Here is a 20,491-nt window from a genome sequence, read left to right on the forward strand (position 1 = left end):
TGGAAAAAAAAATAGGAGGGAGTGCAATATATAGCTATTAAGAAAACTGTTATATTTTCCAAAGTTGATGTTTGTTTGTCTGGGAGGGTTGGGAATAATTGCTGTTATGGAACCAGGAGGAAAAGTTAAAGCCTTGACTCTTCCTGAGCTGTGGTTCAGACCAGCTTCCTTCATTAATACAATTCCTAGCATTTTTCACCACCTTATGATTTTAATTGTGGAGAACTGGGATGTTTCCATTGCACAATTTTGACAGTTTACTACCATTTTAATTGCCATGTCTCTGTTTTAAGTAATCCTGGGATTTGTAGTGTTTTCAATGCACTTGCTTCAACAATAGCAGAGTTCTCTGGTAGTGAATTCTAAGCACCTCACCCAACTATAAATTCCAGGATTCTGTACGGTTGTATTTCTGATGATGATCATCATCATCATCATCATCACCTCTCTCCCACTTTCTCCACAGTCTGATAAATACTCTTCAATATTTCACAGATGCAAGCTGTGATGATGATGATGATGATGATGATGATGATGATGATGATGATGATGATATAAAACTTTTATTTGTATCCTGCTTTTCTGTGACAAAAACAATCAAAGTGGTTGAGTGTGGTCAAGATGATAGTATTGCATAGTGGTTTGAGTCAATGATGTGGAGGGCAGGACTTTTGGGGGCAGGGACAAAAGGGCTCGTCCTCTGCTGCACGCCAGTTTACTCATGAGTAAAATGACGTGCAGCAGAAGGGTTGCACTCAGCTGGGTGTCACCTGGTGCAGCCCACACCTTCGCATCCCCCTGATGATGCCACTGGTTTGTGTGTTGGACTATGATACTGGAGACCAGGGTTCAATTCTTAGCTCAGTCATGGAAATCCACTGGGTGACCTTGGGTAACTCATACTCTCTCAGCCTCAGGGAAAGGCAAGGGCAAACCTTATCAGAACAAATCTTGCCAAGAAAACCCCTAAGGTTTTCCTTAGGGTCATTATAAATTGGAAAGGACTTGAAGGCATTCAACACACACACACACACAATGGTAAAAGTTATTAATAAAGAAGAACACATGAACTAGGAGAGACTGCAGCAGTTTGGTTTTGACTGCAGCAGTTTGGTTTTGCCTGAAAGAGAAGATGGTGTTCCTTTCTCTCCCTCCTTCTGAGGGGCTATACAGGCTGCCCCTTTACTGGCCAGATTGGGGCCATGGCCGCCTCACACCATGGCCGTGATCCGGCTTCTGGAGAGCACAAAAATGAGCTGCGAAAAGCAGCTCCTTTTCCCACTCTCCAAGGGGTGCCATAGCCACGGTGGCATGGCTTTATGATGCTCCTTCAGTGTTGCATCATGTGGATGCAGCACCAGAGGGGCATCATGATGGTGCGCATTGTGTAGACCAGTGCACGCCAAAATGGTGCCCTGGGGGCAGGGTTAGGGCATCCAACATTTGGATGCTATGCCTTAACTCCACCCACAGGCTGGCACAAAGTGCCAGTCTGTATAGGCCCAGAGTTAATCTAGTCAGTGCAAACAGCTTTTGCCCTTTGAACTCAATTTACAGCAATTGAAGGGACAAAGGGGTAAAGTGGGATGAGGTGAGAAAAATCAGGACATTTTAAAAGTTGCAGAAAAGTTGGGACATTAGAGAATTAATCTGGACTATCCCTGTCAAATTGAGACAATTGGGGGATATACTAGTCTGAGTTGATTACTTTCAGGATGCTTTTTAAAATTAAGCTAAAGCCCACAAGAGTTCACAAGGAGCACTTATACCCCAAAGGCTACTTGCTGGATGAACTGCTCTCCCCCCGGTTAATTATGACTTGGACAAAATCGGTGAGAAAGAAAGTAATTTAAAAATAAGATTGCAAATTAAACTAGTGATCATTCTAGACCTTGGAATTATGAGTGTCGGGGACCCAAGAAAATTATATACATGAATATGCAAGTATATATTTGTGGCATATAATTATATCTAATAATGGATGCATTACATTAAATGTGTAGTACTGTATATTATTATATTGTCTGACTGTGTAAATCACCCTTGATTCTTGTAACTCAGCCGTTTAAAAAGCAACTTCAGTGAAAGGACACCTGCAGACTGGCTAACTGTGTTTGGATGCAGCTTCCTTAGCAACCACACCGATTACTCTTCCTGCTTCTTGTGCTTCTACCTTCCAGCAGGGCCCTTGCTATGGATCCAGGGCGGCCAGGTTTTGCTTCCCCAAAAGTGCACTTCATTCAGCAACCAGTAAGTCACTTCTGTGATCTGGGGAGGTAAGAGGGGACTGAAGGACCACCTTGCATGAGCAGCAATGAGAAAAATCACTGGTGCATGTCCCAGTTTATACCATCCCCACAGCCATTCAGCCAAAACAACACAACAACATGGGTAATCCTGGCTCAGTCATGTAAATTCAATGGCTAACCTTAAGCAAGTCACACTCTCTCAGCCTCAGAGGATGGCAATGGCAAACTCCCTCTGAAGAAACTTTCCAAGAAAGTCCCGTGATAGGTTTACCTTAGGGTCGCCATAAGTTGGAAACAACTTGGAGGCATGCAACAATAATAGGAGGCTGGGTGGCATATAAAATACAGTTGGCTCTTGGTACCCACTGGGGTTTACTTCCAGGATCCCGCATGGATATCAAAATGCATGGATGCTCATGTTCCATTAAATACAATGGTGTACTGAAATAGTGTTCGTCAATGCTTGGATTTGGGTTTCCTGCATGGCAGGGGGTTGGACTGGATGGCCCGTGTGGTCTCTTCCAACTCTATGATTCTATATGCAATGGCAAAATCAAAGCTTGTGTTTTGGAATTTATATTTTTTGGGAACATTTTCAAACTGTGGATGGTTGAATTGGTGGATAAAAAAATCTATGGATATAAAGGGCTGACTGTACAAACTGCTAGTGCATTTTATGTAGCTGAAGAAGCAGAGTGTAGTTAGTGTTGCCAGAGTGAAAACTGGAGAAGCTTCCTGTACTGGAAATGGTTGGGTGGCATCCCCACCCCCACCCCCCACCTCCACACCCCCGGTGTTGGTTGTTACCTGCAATTGGACTGAAATTCACCCTAAGACTACTTCTTTCTTTTCATAGTGCACTTTATGTCAGCACCACATTTAATTACAGCCCCCCTCCATTTAAAATGGAGACTGAAAGTATAGTATAGGAAGAGACAGAAGGTTGTGGGCAGGGGTACAATTATGGGAATTTTAGACTAAAACAGTTGGAAAGCCAAAGTTTCCCAAGCCCTATTCTAAAGAAACTCTACCAAATACTGATTCCAATTTTCCTTGACAATCTCCAAAAGAATGGAATTACACAGCTAAGGATGGGTAAGAATTTTGTTCCTGACCATTTTTGAGAGAAATGTATCAAACTTCACACATTTCTTCAGACTGAAAATAGAGGGAATTTTTTAAAAGTGTGAGTAACTGTTGTTTCCAGATGCATCCTTCCTGACCAACAACATTAAATGCACCACTATTAAAAGTCTAAATTTTCATCTTTGTGTATTCAACTATAGTAATGTTCAATTAAGGTTTACCACCTTTGTGGCAAGCTTGTATTGCAACATGACACAGTTCTCTCTCCAGGGAACAGCTGTTATCTAATGAATTTGAGCAATGCAAATAGGGAGGAACTAATTTAATGTTTTTGAAAAATCTACTGAAGTCCACTTTTTTCCATGATTGGTACAAAAGAAACTTAACCTCAAACTGACTGCAGAAGAAGGTGAAACGAAAAGATTTTACCTTAACCAGGAAAAAAAGGTTAACCCTAAAAGAAAGCTGGATGAAGCTTCATTTCTCAAAGACTTTGGTGTTATTTCAAACTACAGAGCTATGGTTTCATGTTAACTGCCATGGCAACATCATATGAAATCCTGGGATCTGCAGTTTAGAGCAGTCACTTTGAGGCTGGAATCATGTTGAGCAGTTATGAATGCACATCCTAGAGTTACGTACTTGTGACTGTTTCATGTTCACAATCCATACATAAGATCTCCAGCATGAGGAGCAATTTTAAAAGGGGACTTGCTTCTGCCTGTCAAACCAGTGATCACTTACAGGAGAGGATGGAACTATCATTTGTTTCCTAAATGACAGGAGAACAGACACCCATGAAATTGCTGCCCGGTAAGTGGGGGTTGAGGGGATTGGGATAGGATTAGATGCATAACAACCTAACTACAGTGTTTATGCATACATAAATCCCCAAAAGGATCCTGGCCATAATTTCAGCCAGAGAACTTTAGTGATGCACCAAATTAGAAATCTCAGGATTCTATAGGGTATTACAGTGGCACCTGAAGTGGGATCATAGTGCTATAACTGTGTAATGTGAAAGGGCCCCGATTCATAGTTTTCATGTCATGCTTTCTTAGATTGTTCAACAGCCTGAGGTGACCATTCTCCAGCAGGTGCCCTGGATACCATCAGCCTTTCCTCCATCCTACAGAAAAGAACAGATTAGAGAAGGTAGGAATCCAACTGATTTATTTATTTATTTCTATTTATGAAGGCATTTATATGACTCTGTATATCTAAAAATCAACTTGATTAACTTAAAACAATTTCAAAGAGTAAAGTAAATAAACTAAATACATATTTAATAAGTTAAAGCAAGGCAGTTTAAGACCAGTTAAAAGAAATGGAATTGATGCCTACCCAAATTTTCCAAGTCATGGCATAAGTAATCCTTCTTTTTTTTAATAGAGTAGAATGTATTACATGATCCCAAATCAAAGGTCTATTCTATTATTATTATTATTATTATTATTATACTTGATTTGGTCCAATTCCTATTGAGTGACATCAATGACTATGTAACACATAGAGTAGCTGTTTTTGCCATGGCTGCAAAAAAGATTAGAAAGAGAAAGTTAAACAAAATTGCCATAAATTGCCAGGGAGATGCCAAGTATTAATTAGATTTTACGATTATATCATATATGTTTACTAATATTTAGGAAAGGTGTCTCTTTTTCCTTTTGTCCTTTTTAACAGTTAACTATTTTTAACTGCACATTAAATGTTTTGTCCTTTGTATTCTGTGCCTTTTGTTTTAAATGTTAAATGTTTTATGCTTTTTGATAAACTCATATTGTCATGGCCTTCAGCTAGTACAATAAACCCATTTTTAAAAAATATAGCGCTGTAGATTTATGCAGTGCTGCACATACAAACAATAAAATCGATGAAAAGGAAACCTGCCAATGGCGTACATTCTACAAAATACATATAAAACAATAGATAGTAATACAAGATAGAAAGACTAGTAGACAAAAGTAAATATAACCCTCTTCAAACAATCACATTCAGACCTATACTAGGCTGAGCTATATACAACCACCCCGTTACTGAACCCCATCTCCCCACATGACTATTCCTTATCTTGTGAAAAGTGGACAAGATCAGAGAAATGTCTGGCAATGTCCCTGTAACCAGATGCAAAAGTATTACAGTGACACAGACCTCCAGAGTACCGTGGCATACCTCAGTGCTGATTTCATTCATGTCTAGCTACAGGGAGATGCTTCTGCGATCCTGCCTGCTCTTCATGAATTATGGGAATCAGAATCCCATAAACCAGGTGATTCTGCCTACTCCCCACGAAGCCATGTGGGAGACTTCAGAGGATGTTTAGTAAAGGGTGGAGACTTAGGGAGCTCAGGAAGGATGGAGGAAATATTCATCCTCACATGACCCTGTACATTATGGAGAGGAGGCAGGATCATTGAAACATTTGGGTATGCTCCAGTAGCTAGACATGAAATGAGTATGGTGCTGCTGAGATCTCTAAAGGACCCTGAGGGATCTCAGCACTGATTTAATCATTTTGCATCTGGCTATAAGGATATAGCTAGATGCTTCTCGTTTTGCTATGTCCCTACCATTCTGCAGCCTGTTCCCTAGCAGTCATAGAATGACTTTACAGGGCGGGGGACATCAGAGGCAGTATGGTAAATCTGGATGGGTTACTTATGCCTCAACATAGTGTAGGCAGAGCTGTAAAGGATTGTGACAATAGCCCACTTCTGCTCTAAAGCTTCTGCAGTTCCTCCCTGTATAGGGCCATACTTTAATTTTATTATTGTGTTCTTATTTTTGGGTAGACTTAATGGAGCTGATGATGATACAAAATGCCCAAATGCACCAGGTTGTAATGAATAACATGGCCATGTCAGTAGCGGCACAATTTGGAAACAATCCTGAACAGGTAGGTAGCTAGAAATGCAATGTTAAATATACATTCCTTATAATGTCCCATTAAAACTGGCCTTCATGATTCAACAAAAGCCTTAGTTTACTTTACCAGATAAATTCTACATCCCTATTTAAACTAATCTGACACATTATTTTTTTAGCACAATTCAACCAAATGTAATCAGGACAAGTTAAGATTTTGACAGATTAAATCAGTGGTCCTAAAAGTATTTAAGTCTAACTGCATCGTACCATTTTTTAAAAAAGTTGTCCCTCCAAGCTTATGTTGAAGAGTAAAAATTGAAAATGCATGCCAATCCAAAGCTTGGACATGGAATCAAACTACACCTGATAGGTATATGATTCTGTTTTTAATTTTATTCCTAAATAGCCACAGAAGAGCCTTACCACATGACAAAAGAAAGCCAAGAGGCAGCTAGAGAGAAATGGCTTTCTCCTTGTCTCTCCGCATGACGTCGTAGCACTTTGATTCTCCTTCCAGAGGGAGATGGGTGCAAAAGTGTGCCTTTTGACAAACTGTTTTTTCCCAGTGCAACAAAAGGCACACTTTTACAACCATCTCCCTCAGAAAGAGAACATAAATGCTTCAGCAGCATGCAAAGAGCCAAAGAGAAAGCTGCTTTTCTCCCACTGCCTCTCAGCTTTCTTTTGTCATGGGATAAGACTCTGAAATTTGGAATGGACCAGCAAAGGGGAGAGGTTACTTAAGTTTTTCTTTTCTGTTGTTTGCCTACTCAAACAGTAGAGTAAGTTAGGCTCCTATAGACTTTGGACTTCGTAGTTAACTAGAAGTCCTTCTTTAGGCATTCATGTATCACTTGACTAATCCCCCAAATGAACAAGCTAGTCCTGTTCCATGGGAGGGGATTGGTTTACAGCTTATTCTGCTAAGTGGGACTCAATGTCCTGCCATGATAGCATTCACACTCCACGAAATATTTTTTTTCTACTAGAAAAGAAAAGATGCAGGTTCCCTGTGGAGGAAGCATGCAGAATAATGGATCAAATGATATTTATCAAGGTTTTCAACGTTTTCTTTCAGGTGCCCCATGTTCTTTGGCAAATAGAAGATAATGAAGAGGATGACCCTACTCCCTGTGTATTTCACCACCATTATGCCCCTTATCCAGGCACCCTTCCATTCATGGCATGGCCATCCACATCTCAGCAATCCACTTGGCCACGGCAACATCCAACCATTCGCCATGTAGGCCCAGACCCACAGACACCTGGCAGACAAGATGGGTGAGCATAGCTTAGGGTGCAGGGAGGGAGGGATACTCAAATAAGAGTTCCTATTCTGCCCCTCAAATGAAATTTTCCTTCAGTCTCCAGGTTTCTAGCATGTCAGTTAACTCATAACTTCAGTTTAATGTTTAGAAATACAGCTTAAGCAACCAAAGAAAAGGGGTAGGCAAAGACTCCAAGAGGATGTGAACACTGCAAATATAAGAGTTCTAGCTGTGAACAATTTTCAATGCAATGCTAGAAATTTGGGAACTGAGGGGAAATTGGGAAAGCATTCTTTTGAGCACCCCATACCCATGTAGCTACACCAAAGAGCACAACCAAAGGGTGGGAGGGGGCAGTTTTGTCAGAATTTGTACCTCAGCAAACATTCTACATTTTCCATTTGAAAACATAATGGTAACAGAAGCAGTGAAATAGTAGCAGTTCATCTCAAGAATTTCAAAATGATGAGCTGCAATGTTAAGTCTTCACAAGATTTGTCAAAAAAAAAAAAAAAAAGCCAATGCAATTCTGGATTTCATGAACAGGAGTATAGTGTCCAGATCAAAGGATGTAATAAGATTTGGTCAGGAATCCTATATTCATTTCTGGGCACCACAATTCAGAAAGAACATTGAAAAGGTGAAATGTGTTCAGAGGAAGGTGTCCAAAATGATAAGAGTTCCAGAAATGGTAAGAGGTCCAGTTCTCCTTCACCATACCCCTAATGCTAAAGCTGCTAATTAGGCTGCATCAGCACTGCAGAAATAATCTAGTTTGACACCACTTTAACTGTCATGGCTCAATGCTATGTATTTCTGGGAATTGTAATCTTTTGTGGCCCCAGAACTCTCTGACACAGAAGCCTAAATGTCTCACAAAACTACAGTTTCCAGAATTCAACAGCATTGAGCCATGGCAGTTAAAGTGGTGTCAAACTGGATTATTTACACAGTCCAGATGCAGCCATAGACAGAGGATAAAGAAAAGGGGGAGGTCTAAAAAACTTTGTAAAAAGGAGCTTTGCTGCTAGACATTGTTAACTGAGGTATGCCTTTAATTTATTCTGCATCTTTAAATCCTCGAGGAGGAAAGGAGGAACACCAATGCAAAGCACTGAATTCCCACAACTGGCACACCTGCTTAGACCTTCTTCTTTGGCTTGGAATATTTTACCAAAAACTTTACATATGCTGGTTGAGTTTATTTCTACAGCAGTAATTTTAAAATTTTGTTATAATTACTGGCTAGGAACATGGTTTAATATCTGAAAGCAGATATTTTGGGTAAAATGGAATTCTTTGTTAGATAAACAAGCATCCCATTTGCTATAGGACAGTTCCTCTGAACACTCTCTCATTTTCCCATTCCCCACTTTTACTAACCCTCCCTCTTGACTTGTTGCAATAGTCCAGTGGTTCCTCCACCACCACCACCAAGTGCAACTGGAACGGTGACAGCTGACATACCACCAGCTTCAGGTAAGGTACAGCTCTGAATTGGGTGTTTCCTAATCTATCTGGCACAACCATTGCTCTCACCTACCCAAGCTTTCCTACATAGACTAGAATGCTCTTTGCCTCAAAGACCCTTTTGTTGGCACAATGCAGCTCTCCCATCCATCTCAATCTTCACATCCTTTTAATCCATGGATGAACGTGCCCTCTCCACCTGCACTTATTTACTAAAATTGTTACACATTCTCGACTTTCCTACATGCTGAGATGTCATGAGGCAGCACTGAAGAGTTTAGGTTCCTTTGAATGAGAGAGCATTGGAGACATATGGTACTTTCATAATATTTGCTTAATTTGAAAATATAATAGGAGAATCTAGGAAAGGAATGAGCACTTCAACAGCAGGCAGAAGCAAACTCACTTTCATCCAGCTCATTCATGGTTGCATTAGCATCAAATCTCTATTTTAAAAAAGAAAACACCATCCAACTGGCTGCAAATTATTCCTCTGAGTTTATAATCCAGGGATTGGATCTAGGTTTAGGTGTGTGCTACCAAACTGCCAGACTGCCCTCCCACCCAAGCATAGTAAACTGTATAGTAAAGCATTGCAGCCCCAAGAAGGTGCTATGACAGCTGAGGACATCAATGAAAAATTGGACTTGTGACATGTGGGCAAAAGGGAACCATAAAACTAGGTGGAAGAATCTTCCGTGAGCAGAGCCCTTCTACTTTTGGGAGACAAGAGCCCTACCCTGGGTCTCTCTAGAGATTCCCAGTGATCAGGGGGCTATTCTTGGTCATTAACTTTGTTCAAGCTTCATTGGTTTAGATTCCTGTTATTTTGGGGGAGTACAACTCCCAGAGTCCCACAAATAGCATCCCAAGTTCTGGGAGATGTAGTCCAAAACAGTGATGTTTCCAAGCTCTCAGATCTCAATGTCCTGTCAAGACTAAGGAGTTTATCACACTGGATGCAAAGCACCCAAATCCTGTGGATAAACAGAGTTTAGATTCTAGGATTATTCCCACAAGAGCAGGATTGTTTTCATACATGTCAGGCAATTTTGACATTAACCCAACATTAACCCATGCTGAAAGCTATAAAATTATGCCACTTTTTAACTTCGGGATTTTCCTGAAGTTAAAAAGCAGCATGATTTTGGGGCTTTCTGCACAGGGTAATGTCGCGTTAATGCCCAAATCGTGCAACATCATCTGAAAACAACCCCACTCTTGTGGGATAGTTCCGGCTGTAAACCCCATTTAACTACGGGATTTGGGTGCTTCTCTTCTGTGTAATAAACTTCTTACATAAGCAGTTTCTCCTTCCAGAATACTATGATTTCAGCGAGGGACAGAGGTGAGGATGACCATTTCCCCCATGCTTCTTCTAACGTTTGCACAACACGGTACAGTTCTCATAACTTCACCTGGCTCCTGGAATCTCTCCAGCACCATAGGTTGATCAAGAGGACTTGAAGCATTGCATGGCATGGATAATTTGGTGGTGTACTGCTCCTACAGATGCATCAAGGACTTCATCATTAGACTGTCTCTGTGCACATGCATAATATGAAAATTAACAGTGTATTTTATTTTTAAAAATACAGCTAATCTGTAAATTGCCTGTACCCACCAGACGGCTCTCTGTTTCAAAATGACTAAACTATACATAAATGCTGATTGCTCTCTGGCTTCTCTTTCTGATAACTCCCAGAAAACATAAGTGTTGTCTGCAAAGACTAGCCCAAATTTATTCCACTTGTTTGTTCTGCTGTTATGGATCATGTTGTCCAGGTTTGCATATAACAGTAAGCCCAGTTGTGGTTTGTTGAATTCAGGCTTTTTATGGTGTCCAAACTTACATTTACAAACAAACTGTGGTTTGGGATTTGTTTTTGCTTTTTAAGTCAGCTGTGGTCAGAAACCACATTTTATTGCTGGCATTTGGTGCCCTGGTGGCGCAGTGGTTAAATGCCTGTACTGCAGCCATTCACTCGAAACCACAAGGTTACGAGTTCAAGACCAGCAAAAGGGCCCAAGCTCGACTCAGGCTTGCATCCTTCCGAGGAGGGAGCTAAAATGAGTACCCAGACTGTTGGGGGCAAATTAGCTTACTTGCTAATTAGCTTACTTGCTGTTCACCGCTATGATCTTTGGAATAGCGGTATATAAATAAAACAAATTATTATTATTATTATTATTATTATTATTATTATTATTTGAACTCCAGCTAGCTTAAATTATGGCTTATCATCATGTCTGAAATCAAAACTATGAGTTGTTCCCAGCTTGTTTCCCACAAATACCCACCTGGAGACAGAACAGAAAAAAGAGGTGGGAGAAAACAGATCAGAAATATGAAAAGTGGCTTGGTTGATTGGGTGCCTATGGCTGTGTTTCTCAGGCTATCCAATGTGGGGGACTGGCAATTGCTTTCCAGTGTGCCAGGGAATTGCAGTATATTTGTGTCCATTGGGTAGAATTGTTTCGTTCTTTCCTGGAAACTTGCCAGGGACCAGCAGCCAACAGCTCAGGGACCAGTATTAGTCCAAGGATCACCACTTTGAGTAGCACAGTTCTATGAGATAATGCATAGCTAAAGAAATAAGGTACAGTTAATATAAACTATGGCATAACATAATGTACAAAGGTGACTCTTCTTTCTTGCAACTGCTTGACAAACTGTGGTTTAACAAAAAATTTTAAATTATGGTTATTTTGAGTTTTCTTCCGTCTTCAGTCATGGAGGTTGAATTCTTCACTGTGCTTTTCTGTTAAAGTGGGCAAAGAGATCCTAAGCTAAGAATGGCTGCCCTTTAGTCATTTGTAACTCAGTAAATTATCTACCTGCTTATTATGGGACCTACAGTATGCATGCAAAGAAGCTGAAAACCATTCTTCTGCTTTGTATCACAAGTCTGTGCTGTGTGTGCATGTAATAAATAAACCTATGTGTTTTGACAAACTGGGAGAATTCCAGCATCCATCTTTCAGAATTCCTGCTCTTCTAAGACCTACAACCAAACATGATAATAAACAGCCTTTAAAAAATATATGTTTAAATTTACCATTTTAATTTTGAAGAAAAAGTTAGCTCAGAGCTCCAATCTGAATTGTACTCCTATTACCAACCCTTCTTCCCTCCCTGTCTCTCAAACCAGCCATTGGAGAAAAAGACTGCTCAGATGAGCCAGCAGCTTTCCCCTATCATTATTTCTAGCTTTGTCTTCCTTTCATTATTATTCTTGCTGCTCCTACTCCCTATCTCTCCCTGCCTCTGCTGCAACCGCCACTTCCACAGGAGCTTAAACGTTGTAATCATAATTTCTGAATTTTTTTCAGTTAATCTTGTTGTGATATGCCTTGAGGTCCAGTTTTAGGAGTAAATCAGAACATACATTAATTAAATTAATTAACTAAAAATGTATGATCATCAGCCATTCCAAAATTAACAGGTTAATTTGTTCTCTATGGCCCGATACACACCGATGCTGTCCACTGGCCTGGAGCCAAAACTAGGGCTCAGTAGCGCGCACCAACCACACACTGCTGAGCCTTAGTACGTGTGGGGGCCGCCATAATTGCGCGGCCCTGCCCACATGTCACACACATTGGTGATGTTGCAGCTGCACCACGTCCAAATGGTGTGGCGCAGCTGCAACATCACCGTGCCGTCCTACAGCACTAATGGCATCGCAGCTGCTCAGCAAACTGGAGCTGCTTCCATGCGCTCCTTTTTTGCTGTACAGCAGTACCATGCCGTTCGGTTGCTGCGATAACACTGCGCAGCAAAGAGAGGCGGCTCCAGTCATCCTTTTGCAGGCGATGTGTACTGCACCCATGTTACTTTCTTCCCAATTCATTAGTGAGCATCATGTAGCTCTCCAGATGCTGTTGGGTTCCATCATGCTGAGATGGAAAGAATCAGTATAAGACCTTAGAAGCACTGAGATTATTTCACTTTCCTATTCTGCATTGCCCTTTCAATGGAACTGGTTCCAAGGACGTTTGTATTATTTTAAAAAGACACAGCCTGGGCACAGTACACGAAGAGATAAAAGTGGAGTCATCAGCAAGATTTAACATTTAAAAGCCTGAGATAATTAAAAATAAAGTATTGTGCCCTGCACCTAAATGAAAGCAGTGCTGGCATCAGGCAGGCCTCTTTGGGGAGGGTATTCCATAAAGGCCCTCTCCTTACTGTCATCTGTGTCATTTAATCTGTGAACATGGGATCAAAGAAAAGGGGTTAGATTAGAGATCTTACAGATGGAGAGCACAGCAATTCACAAAGGAGAAATCTTACAGCAGACATTCATAATCTTCCATAAATCACATTCAGGTTGGTTTTTCTTTTTCTTCTTAGTGGAACTGTATGGGAGATGTTATGAGAAATGCATTATTCAGAGGTTTGGGTAGATTTGACTTTTCCTAGTTTTAGACAAAGTATCCTTTTAGACAAAGCTTTTTTTTAAAAAAAAAAAATTCTTTCCCCCCACCTACAAAAACCCTCCTTATTTTGGAAAGAAAAGCAGAATATAAATCCATTAAGTGAATAATGATCATGAGACTCCACTGCCAGCTTCCTGTCGAAACTGCATTTCACAAGTGTGTGTGTGTGTGTGTGTGTGTGTGTGTGTGTATTTATGTGCCTTCAAGTGGTCTGTTGATTCATGGCAACCCCATAAATTTCATAGAGTTTTCTTAGGCAAGGGATCCTCAGATTTGCTTTTGCCAGATACTTCCTCTGAAACAGAGCCTGCACACTTGATTTTCATTGGTGCTCTCCCAACCAAATCCTAACCAGGGCTGACTCTGCTTCATTTCCAAAATCAGGCATGATCCAGTTGCTGTAGTGTATTTATCAGCTGGACCAAAATGCCTGTGAGAAAACTATCATGCACATTTTGTCTAAAAGCCAAACTAACTCATCTCCCAATTTTTCAGAATTTCCCCTACCCTTTCCAAAACACACCCCTTTTTTCCAGAAGATGAATGGCCCCCCAAAAGTGTGTATAGGGAGGGGAGATTTGATTTAGCTTTTGTTGGAACAAGTGGTTATCAGTAGTCTGTGCCACCTTTTCAGGCCTGAGACCCACCTTTACCCAGATCCAGACCCCAAATCAGAGAAACCAGTTCTCAATACTCTTTACAGTATAGTTACATTTGGGCACTGTTGCTGTTATGTATGGTGTTCTGACTTTCAGTTTATCCTCCTTCTATTCCACTCTACCCACAAGGACAATGGGATACATCATACAAGAATGAAGTAATGCAGAAAATGATCAGACCAGAAGAGGGCACCCAAAATCCAGGAGGAAACAGGGAAAGACCAATGTCATAATTTCTTTTTATCTAAGATCAGCAGAAGCCAAGTCCCACTGCCAACCAACACTAATGAGTAGCCCTTCGTACCTTTTGTCAGAGTGCAATTTACATTTTACACAATTTTGCCAGTACATAAAATAAGTTCTAGGTACATTTTATATTTTATTTTTAAAATAATTAAAAGAGACGGATACGTTTTTGTTGTTATAGGTCTTAAATTAAAAAGAAATCTACCTGAGGATGGGAATAAAATGTTGCAGCTGGTGCTGTGAATTGCCTCAATGTTGTCATGAGCAACAGAAACATTGTTTAGATTTTTAAAAAACAACTGAGAACTACAGCAACAAATACCACAACCTCTTAACACATTTATGCTATCTGGAGGAGCCCCAAGAATCTGGCATGGGATGTCATAGTACACTAACACTACAGTTCTATTTTTCCTTTTAACTGAATCCAAGGTATGGCATTAAATGTCTGGAACAAGTGCCTAAAGTCAGAAATTGCTGGGATGAGGATTAGTTAACTGAAGCTCATCAGTTTAGACAAGAGGAAGGTATTGATGCCAAAGTTAGGTAATTTGTGGTCTCTTTCCTTCCTCTAGGAAGCAGAAGCAAAAAATACCACCCTCCACATGACCTGGGACCATTTGTACTTCTGGTCCCTTCATCCTCAGTCCCTGAGCTATGCCCTTGAAGGACACACTGCCACAATGAGCTCCTGTGCATGCTTATATAAGAGCATATTAATGTCAGTTGTTGTTGTTTGCCTTAAAGTTGTTTCTGACTTTTGACAACCTTAAAGTGAACTTATTGCAGGGTTTTCTTGGCAAGATTTATTCAGAAGATGTTTGCCATTGCCCTCTTCTGAGACTGAGAGAGTGTGACTTGATCAAGATCAAGGTCATCCATGGCCAATTGGGGATTAGAACCCTGGTTTCTTAGGGTCCTACTCCAGCAGTCAAACCACTATACAATGGTGGCTCTCAATATCAGCAGACACACTTATGATTCGGCTTTACAAATATCAGAGTTGCAACATCTATTTGTGAATAACTGGGGCTAGTGTGACATCATGGCAGAGACATGGATGAGGCTTTTTTTAGGTCTCTCTTTTGAGAGCAACAAGAGAGGCATACATTCCTCCCCAGTGTCCCAAACACGAAGAATTGTGGGAAAGGCATTATTAGTTGATAACAGACAGAAGCCACAGGAAGCCATCTCGTCCCATTCCTGTCCTAGAATCATATCCCAGATTCCACAAATGTCTAAGGCTGGCCGAGAAACCCAACTCACAGACTGAGTCATGGATGTGTTACTATCAATGCAAAGGGAAGTTTGCAGATGGCATGGCTTATCGCTGCTCTCTGACTCATGTACTAGACACAGGAGAAGTTGGCATCTGGCCTGCCATGTTAAAGAGTAAGTGTCTGGAAAGGAGAGGTGAAACGGTGTGCTTTGATAATTTAAATAGTTCATAGAAAAGTGTTGCAACCTGTTAAACCCTTGGAGGCATTAGCACGGATCTATCTCTCAGCCAAGCCCAGTGCTAGGCTCACTGCAATAAAAAATTATTATGGAGGTGGCAAGATACAGCTTCATTAAACCGATAAAGAGACGTTGCACACATGAATCAGACCAGCGCTTTTTCTTTTTTTCTCTTTCTTTCTTTCTTTCTTTCTTTTTTTTTTTTTTTTTTTTTGAGGTAACATTAACAGTATGGGAAACTTTACAGCATTATTCCTTCCCTCACAACAAAAGGACTACAGTAAACCCCAGTCCAAGAGTAGGAAACCTTTACCTTTCCAGATGCTTTTAACTACAACTTCCACAGTCATTTACTATTGGCCATGCTAGTCTCAGGTTTTGGGAGTTGTAGGCCAAAATATCAGGCAAGCCAAAGATGACAGGTTTGCATACCTGCTCAAAGACACATTCTGTCACACAAATTATCCACCTGCTCTCTTTCCCCCCATATTCTCTCCATGTGGGACGTTCTTTCTTTCTTTCTTTCTTTCTTTCTTTCTTTCTTTCTTTCTTTTCATTTCTCTGCCTTCTGTTTTGCGTTCCCATCTGCAAAAACTACCTCCATTATTTTATGTCAGTATTTTACTTTCTCGGAATGATCCCAGTACTGTGTTTTTCCAATGCATTCTGGGTAAATGCAATGGGGGTGTTAGAACAGCATCCCTCCCATTGCTTTGGAACACTACAGCATCCAGGACGGAGGATTATGACTGGATTTACACACTTGAGGTTGTGGACAATTTAGCAGATATTCTTTTTATACATATCATACTGTGTTTCTTCCATACACATGGGTATAATAATGCCAGGTCAAGAGCATTCTAGGCCTTGCAAAAATCTGAGAGCTAGGGACAGCCCCTGCTTATATTGTGGGGACTGTTCCTGGTGACCGAAAGTGCAGGGCCTGGTGATATCATTAAGCATGATACATTAAACATCAACTGCAGCTTTCCAAAGCATGCCATTCAGATAAAAACTTGAAGTCTCAACAAATGAAGGAGTATTTCTCTCAGTGGCATCCCCACACATCCCCACCCCTGGTGTCACCCAAGTTGGTGATGTTTTTTTTGGGGGGGGGCAGCATCCAAAAGGGCATACTTGGCCCTCTCTTTCACTGCAGCAGTGGAGGACTCCTCATGAGAAGGCCTCTGCTGCCTCAGTAAAGCCAGAAGAGGTGCAGTGGGAGAAGGTCCTAACCAGGTATCACCGCTCTTCTGGGGTGTCACCCAGTGTGATTTGCACTCCTCGCACCCCCTAATGTTTTCTGTGCTAATTTCTCTACTATGAAATGACACATTGCAAACTCCACTTTGAACAGGGGAAAAACATTTCCCAGCTGTGTTATTAACACTTTTCCAAACACTTCTTTCAACACATGGGAGTAAGAGCCCAAACAAAAGAACTTTTCAAGCAAAAATATCGCCAAGCTGTGCTTTTAATTGTTGGCTGTCATTTACCAGTGCATCTCACTGGTCACATTTTCTTTGTTATTTACTGTAAGGCTGTAAAGTCTTCCTTCACCCCCCAAAATAATAAATCCTAATAATAACCACTTGTTTTTGGGAGCAGGAGATGATGATAAACCAAAAGAGCAATAGTAATATATACATATTCATTAATATATACATATCCATATATACATATTCAGAAGCAAACCAGATTCAGTATAATGGGAATAACAACCTTAACATGCTGAGAATCTAGAGAAGGAAGGAAGAAGGAAGATATATAGCAAAAGAGAGAGTGGAAGATGAAAGAGTGTGAAAGAGAGAAGATGGAGAAGAAGGGGTAGACAAACGTAGTCAAGAGAATTTGAGGTGGGGGAAACAGGGTAAAGGAAAGAAAGAAACTAAAAGTGAATGAGAAGATCAGCGCAGGCAGGAGCTGTGAGGATGAAAATGACCAAAAAAGAAGAGAGAAAAAGGAGCAGAAGTTAGTTAGGATGGGAGAGAGAAGGAGAAAGCAGATGAAAAAGGGAATCAAGAAATAAAAGAGAAAAGAATCATATATCTAAGCAGAACTGAAGCAGACAGACATTCATAACAGCTTTTTGCTCACAATGGTGCAACCCACATGTGCCTCAGACCAAGAAAGCACACTGTGGCTTGACCCATTTACGCTAGGGTGAGAAAGGTGGGAACAGAACCAAGAAAGTTAATAATAACATAGAAAAAACCACAATCCTGTAGTGCAATATTCCGCTACTCCTGAGGCAGTTAATACTGAGGCAGCTCACTTATTTCCCAGTACTTAGTATTCCCTCTCACTGGACCCTAGTGTTGGCCAAATTTGAGAACATTTGAGGGGATTAGGAGGGAGGAGGGGGAATGTTTATAGTAGTTATTCCAAAGCAGCCTCCAATGACAACAGCCTGCAGCACGGTTTAAAAATACTTTTGAAGACGTACTCTCATCCTGAGATAATTCCTCTCACCTAACGCCTAGAAGAAAGTACCCAGACCCTAAGATCTTAGGAATTCTAAGTGAGTGGTACATATATGTGTGAGTTGAAAGGATGTGTGGCAGTACAGCCTCTTGTTTCCTGAAGAAAAAACTATAATGATCCCTGCTCTGATCATTATAGATGGACCAGTCAGTGATGGCGGACCTTTTAGAGTCCGAGTGCCCAAACTGCAACCCAAAACCCATTTATTTATCGCAAAGTGCCAACGTGGCAATTTAACCTGAATACTGAGGTTTTAGTTTAGAAAAAAACAATTCATACATTAACATCTTTTGTCTTAAAAGAAAAACATAAAACAGAGCTTTCAATTATACAAACAACTTTTTATGGAAAAGTAAAAGTTTGCATTTGGCATGCTTTTGAACAATGAATGTGACTTTTGTTGTTGTATACATGCTGATAATTTGTCTAATCTTGGCTCATACTTTGTACGTTTGAGAGCAGCACATGCAGCACTCAGGTCATAGTCTGTTTCTGGTGTGAGATTTGATATAATTCACAGCTGAAAACAGCTGATCACAAGCATAAGATGATCCAAACAAAGTAAGGAAAGCAGCCCCAAGTACTTTCATTGACTTAAAATTATTTGGCAGAGAACTCCACATTTTAAGAACTAACTGTGCTGTCCTTTGTCATCCCTTCTGTCTTCTCAAGTATTTTGCACAGGTCATAGAATTTATTTTTCCAGATAGAGTTTACTTGAAATTCCAATAGCTCCATTTTGAGATTTCCTAAATCTAACCAGTCAAGCAAGTTGAAGTTCAGACAAATAGTTGCGCCTTTCTACGTGCCTTACCATATGATATTGGAAAACTCTGTTTGAAAAAAAGTTTTATGACTGTCTACCATGTGAAGAGAACTGAAGAACTACGACATCATGTGGCAAGGCATGTAAAAAGGCATTACTATCTGGCTGCACTTCTGCTTTTTTTTCCTCATGTGATAAGCTCTTTGGAAAAGATGGAATAAGAAAACTAAAGTTACCTATATCTGCAGAAACAGTACTGATCCACCCCCTTCCCCCCCCCCCCAAAAGAAAAGAATGGACACTCTTCCATATGAGGAACCACCATAGAAAAAGCATGGAAGGCTTTTGATTCCACAGTGATTTTAAGATCTTTCCATCCTCCAAAGAGTGACTAAATAAAATGAAAACTGCACAATATGCCCTCTGTCTGGAAGCACCCAGACTATTCTCAGAAATAAGATGGCAGTTCTCAGAAAGAAGCCACTGAATGCCACTGCTGCCTCTCAATGAATGAGGGTTTTTTTAAAGCTGGGAACAACAAAGCCAAACATCTTTTGTATTTATCCAAGGATAGTCATGTTGGCCATGCAACCAAATATAGCAAACTCCCCAAAACACATTGCTGTAATACCTTTTTGATGCCAAATGAAATGCATTACATACGCTTTGGGAGGTCACAGGCTTCTTTATCAGCCATGAATGTTAAAAATTATTCTAGGGGGGAAATGTGACAATGGAGTGTGACAGAGCTGCCTCTTTCTTGAGATATTTAAAGCTGAGTTTAAGATGGTGGTGGAAGGAGATTTGATGCAGGTAAAAGCCACAAGGCATTTGAGAGACAAAAGCAAGGCAAGAAGGCCAATATTCTGCCCCTCCAAAGACAATTCCTTTTGTATTTGTTTGTTAATGTTGGTATTTATCTTGGAACAAATGAATATTTGACCCAATGGGTCCTGCTTACTTCATTTTTTCATTCCTTCTGGAACAAAGGCACACCTTATTGGGTTTGATTCAAAGGCAGAATATACACAGTCAATTTACCTTTTGTACAGGAAACGGAGTGAAGATTACAAATGACCAAGAATGTAAAATGATCGACAATTCTTTCAAAAGATCAAGAGCTTCCTCTTAATTATTCATCTAATTAATATGTTAGCCAGGAAGGAAATGTGATTGGAATGATAGAGGCAGTCACAGGATAGGAAATGATTAGGTAGAAACACACTATTTGATCACATGCAACTAGACATACATGGCATGCACAGCTCCCATGTGCTCTCAGTCTCACAATACAATTTCTTGATCAGCTTGAGAGCTGAAAGTTAAAAATCCTTGGTCAGTATTATTGGACTGAACCTGTCCCACTTCTATATGCATCTCATGAAAAAATCAGAAGGTTTCTATGAACGTTCATTGCTTATAAAGAACCAAGCAAGATGCCCATCACTTTGTTAGTTGGAATGGCAACTGAATTTTAAAAACTTTTTTTGCTTA

At 40.4% G+C, this 20,491-nt stretch overlaps 1 protein-coding gene across 1 annotated transcript; it reads left to right on the plus strand.

Moving 5' to 3' along the window:
- The first annotated feature begins 2,169 nt into the window (after positions 1–2,169).
- Positions 2,170–11,859, plus strand: LOC149309119 (proline-rich protein 29-like). Its single transcript, XM_089531835.1, has 6 exons — positions 2,170–2,250; positions 4,397–4,490; positions 6,128–6,231; positions 7,282–7,484; positions 8,880–8,950; positions 10,262–11,859. Exons 1-6 carry the CDS (start codon positions 2,194–2,196, stop codon positions 10,291–10,293), a joined length of 561 nt encoding a protein of 186 aa, XP_089387961.1. The 5' UTR covers positions 2,170–2,193; the 3' UTR covers positions 10,294–11,859.
- The last annotated feature ends 8,632 nt before the right edge of the window (positions 11,860–20,491 follow it).

This window comes from Sceloporus occidentalis, unplaced genomic scaffold, assembly GCF_023333645.1.
Source record: "Sceloporus occidentalis isolate IW3139 unplaced genomic scaffold, rSceOcc1.0.p SCAF_7, whole genome shotgun sequence".
NCBI classification, from domain to species: Eukaryota; Metazoa; Chordata; class Lepidosauria; order Squamata; family Phrynosomatidae; genus Sceloporus; species Sceloporus occidentalis.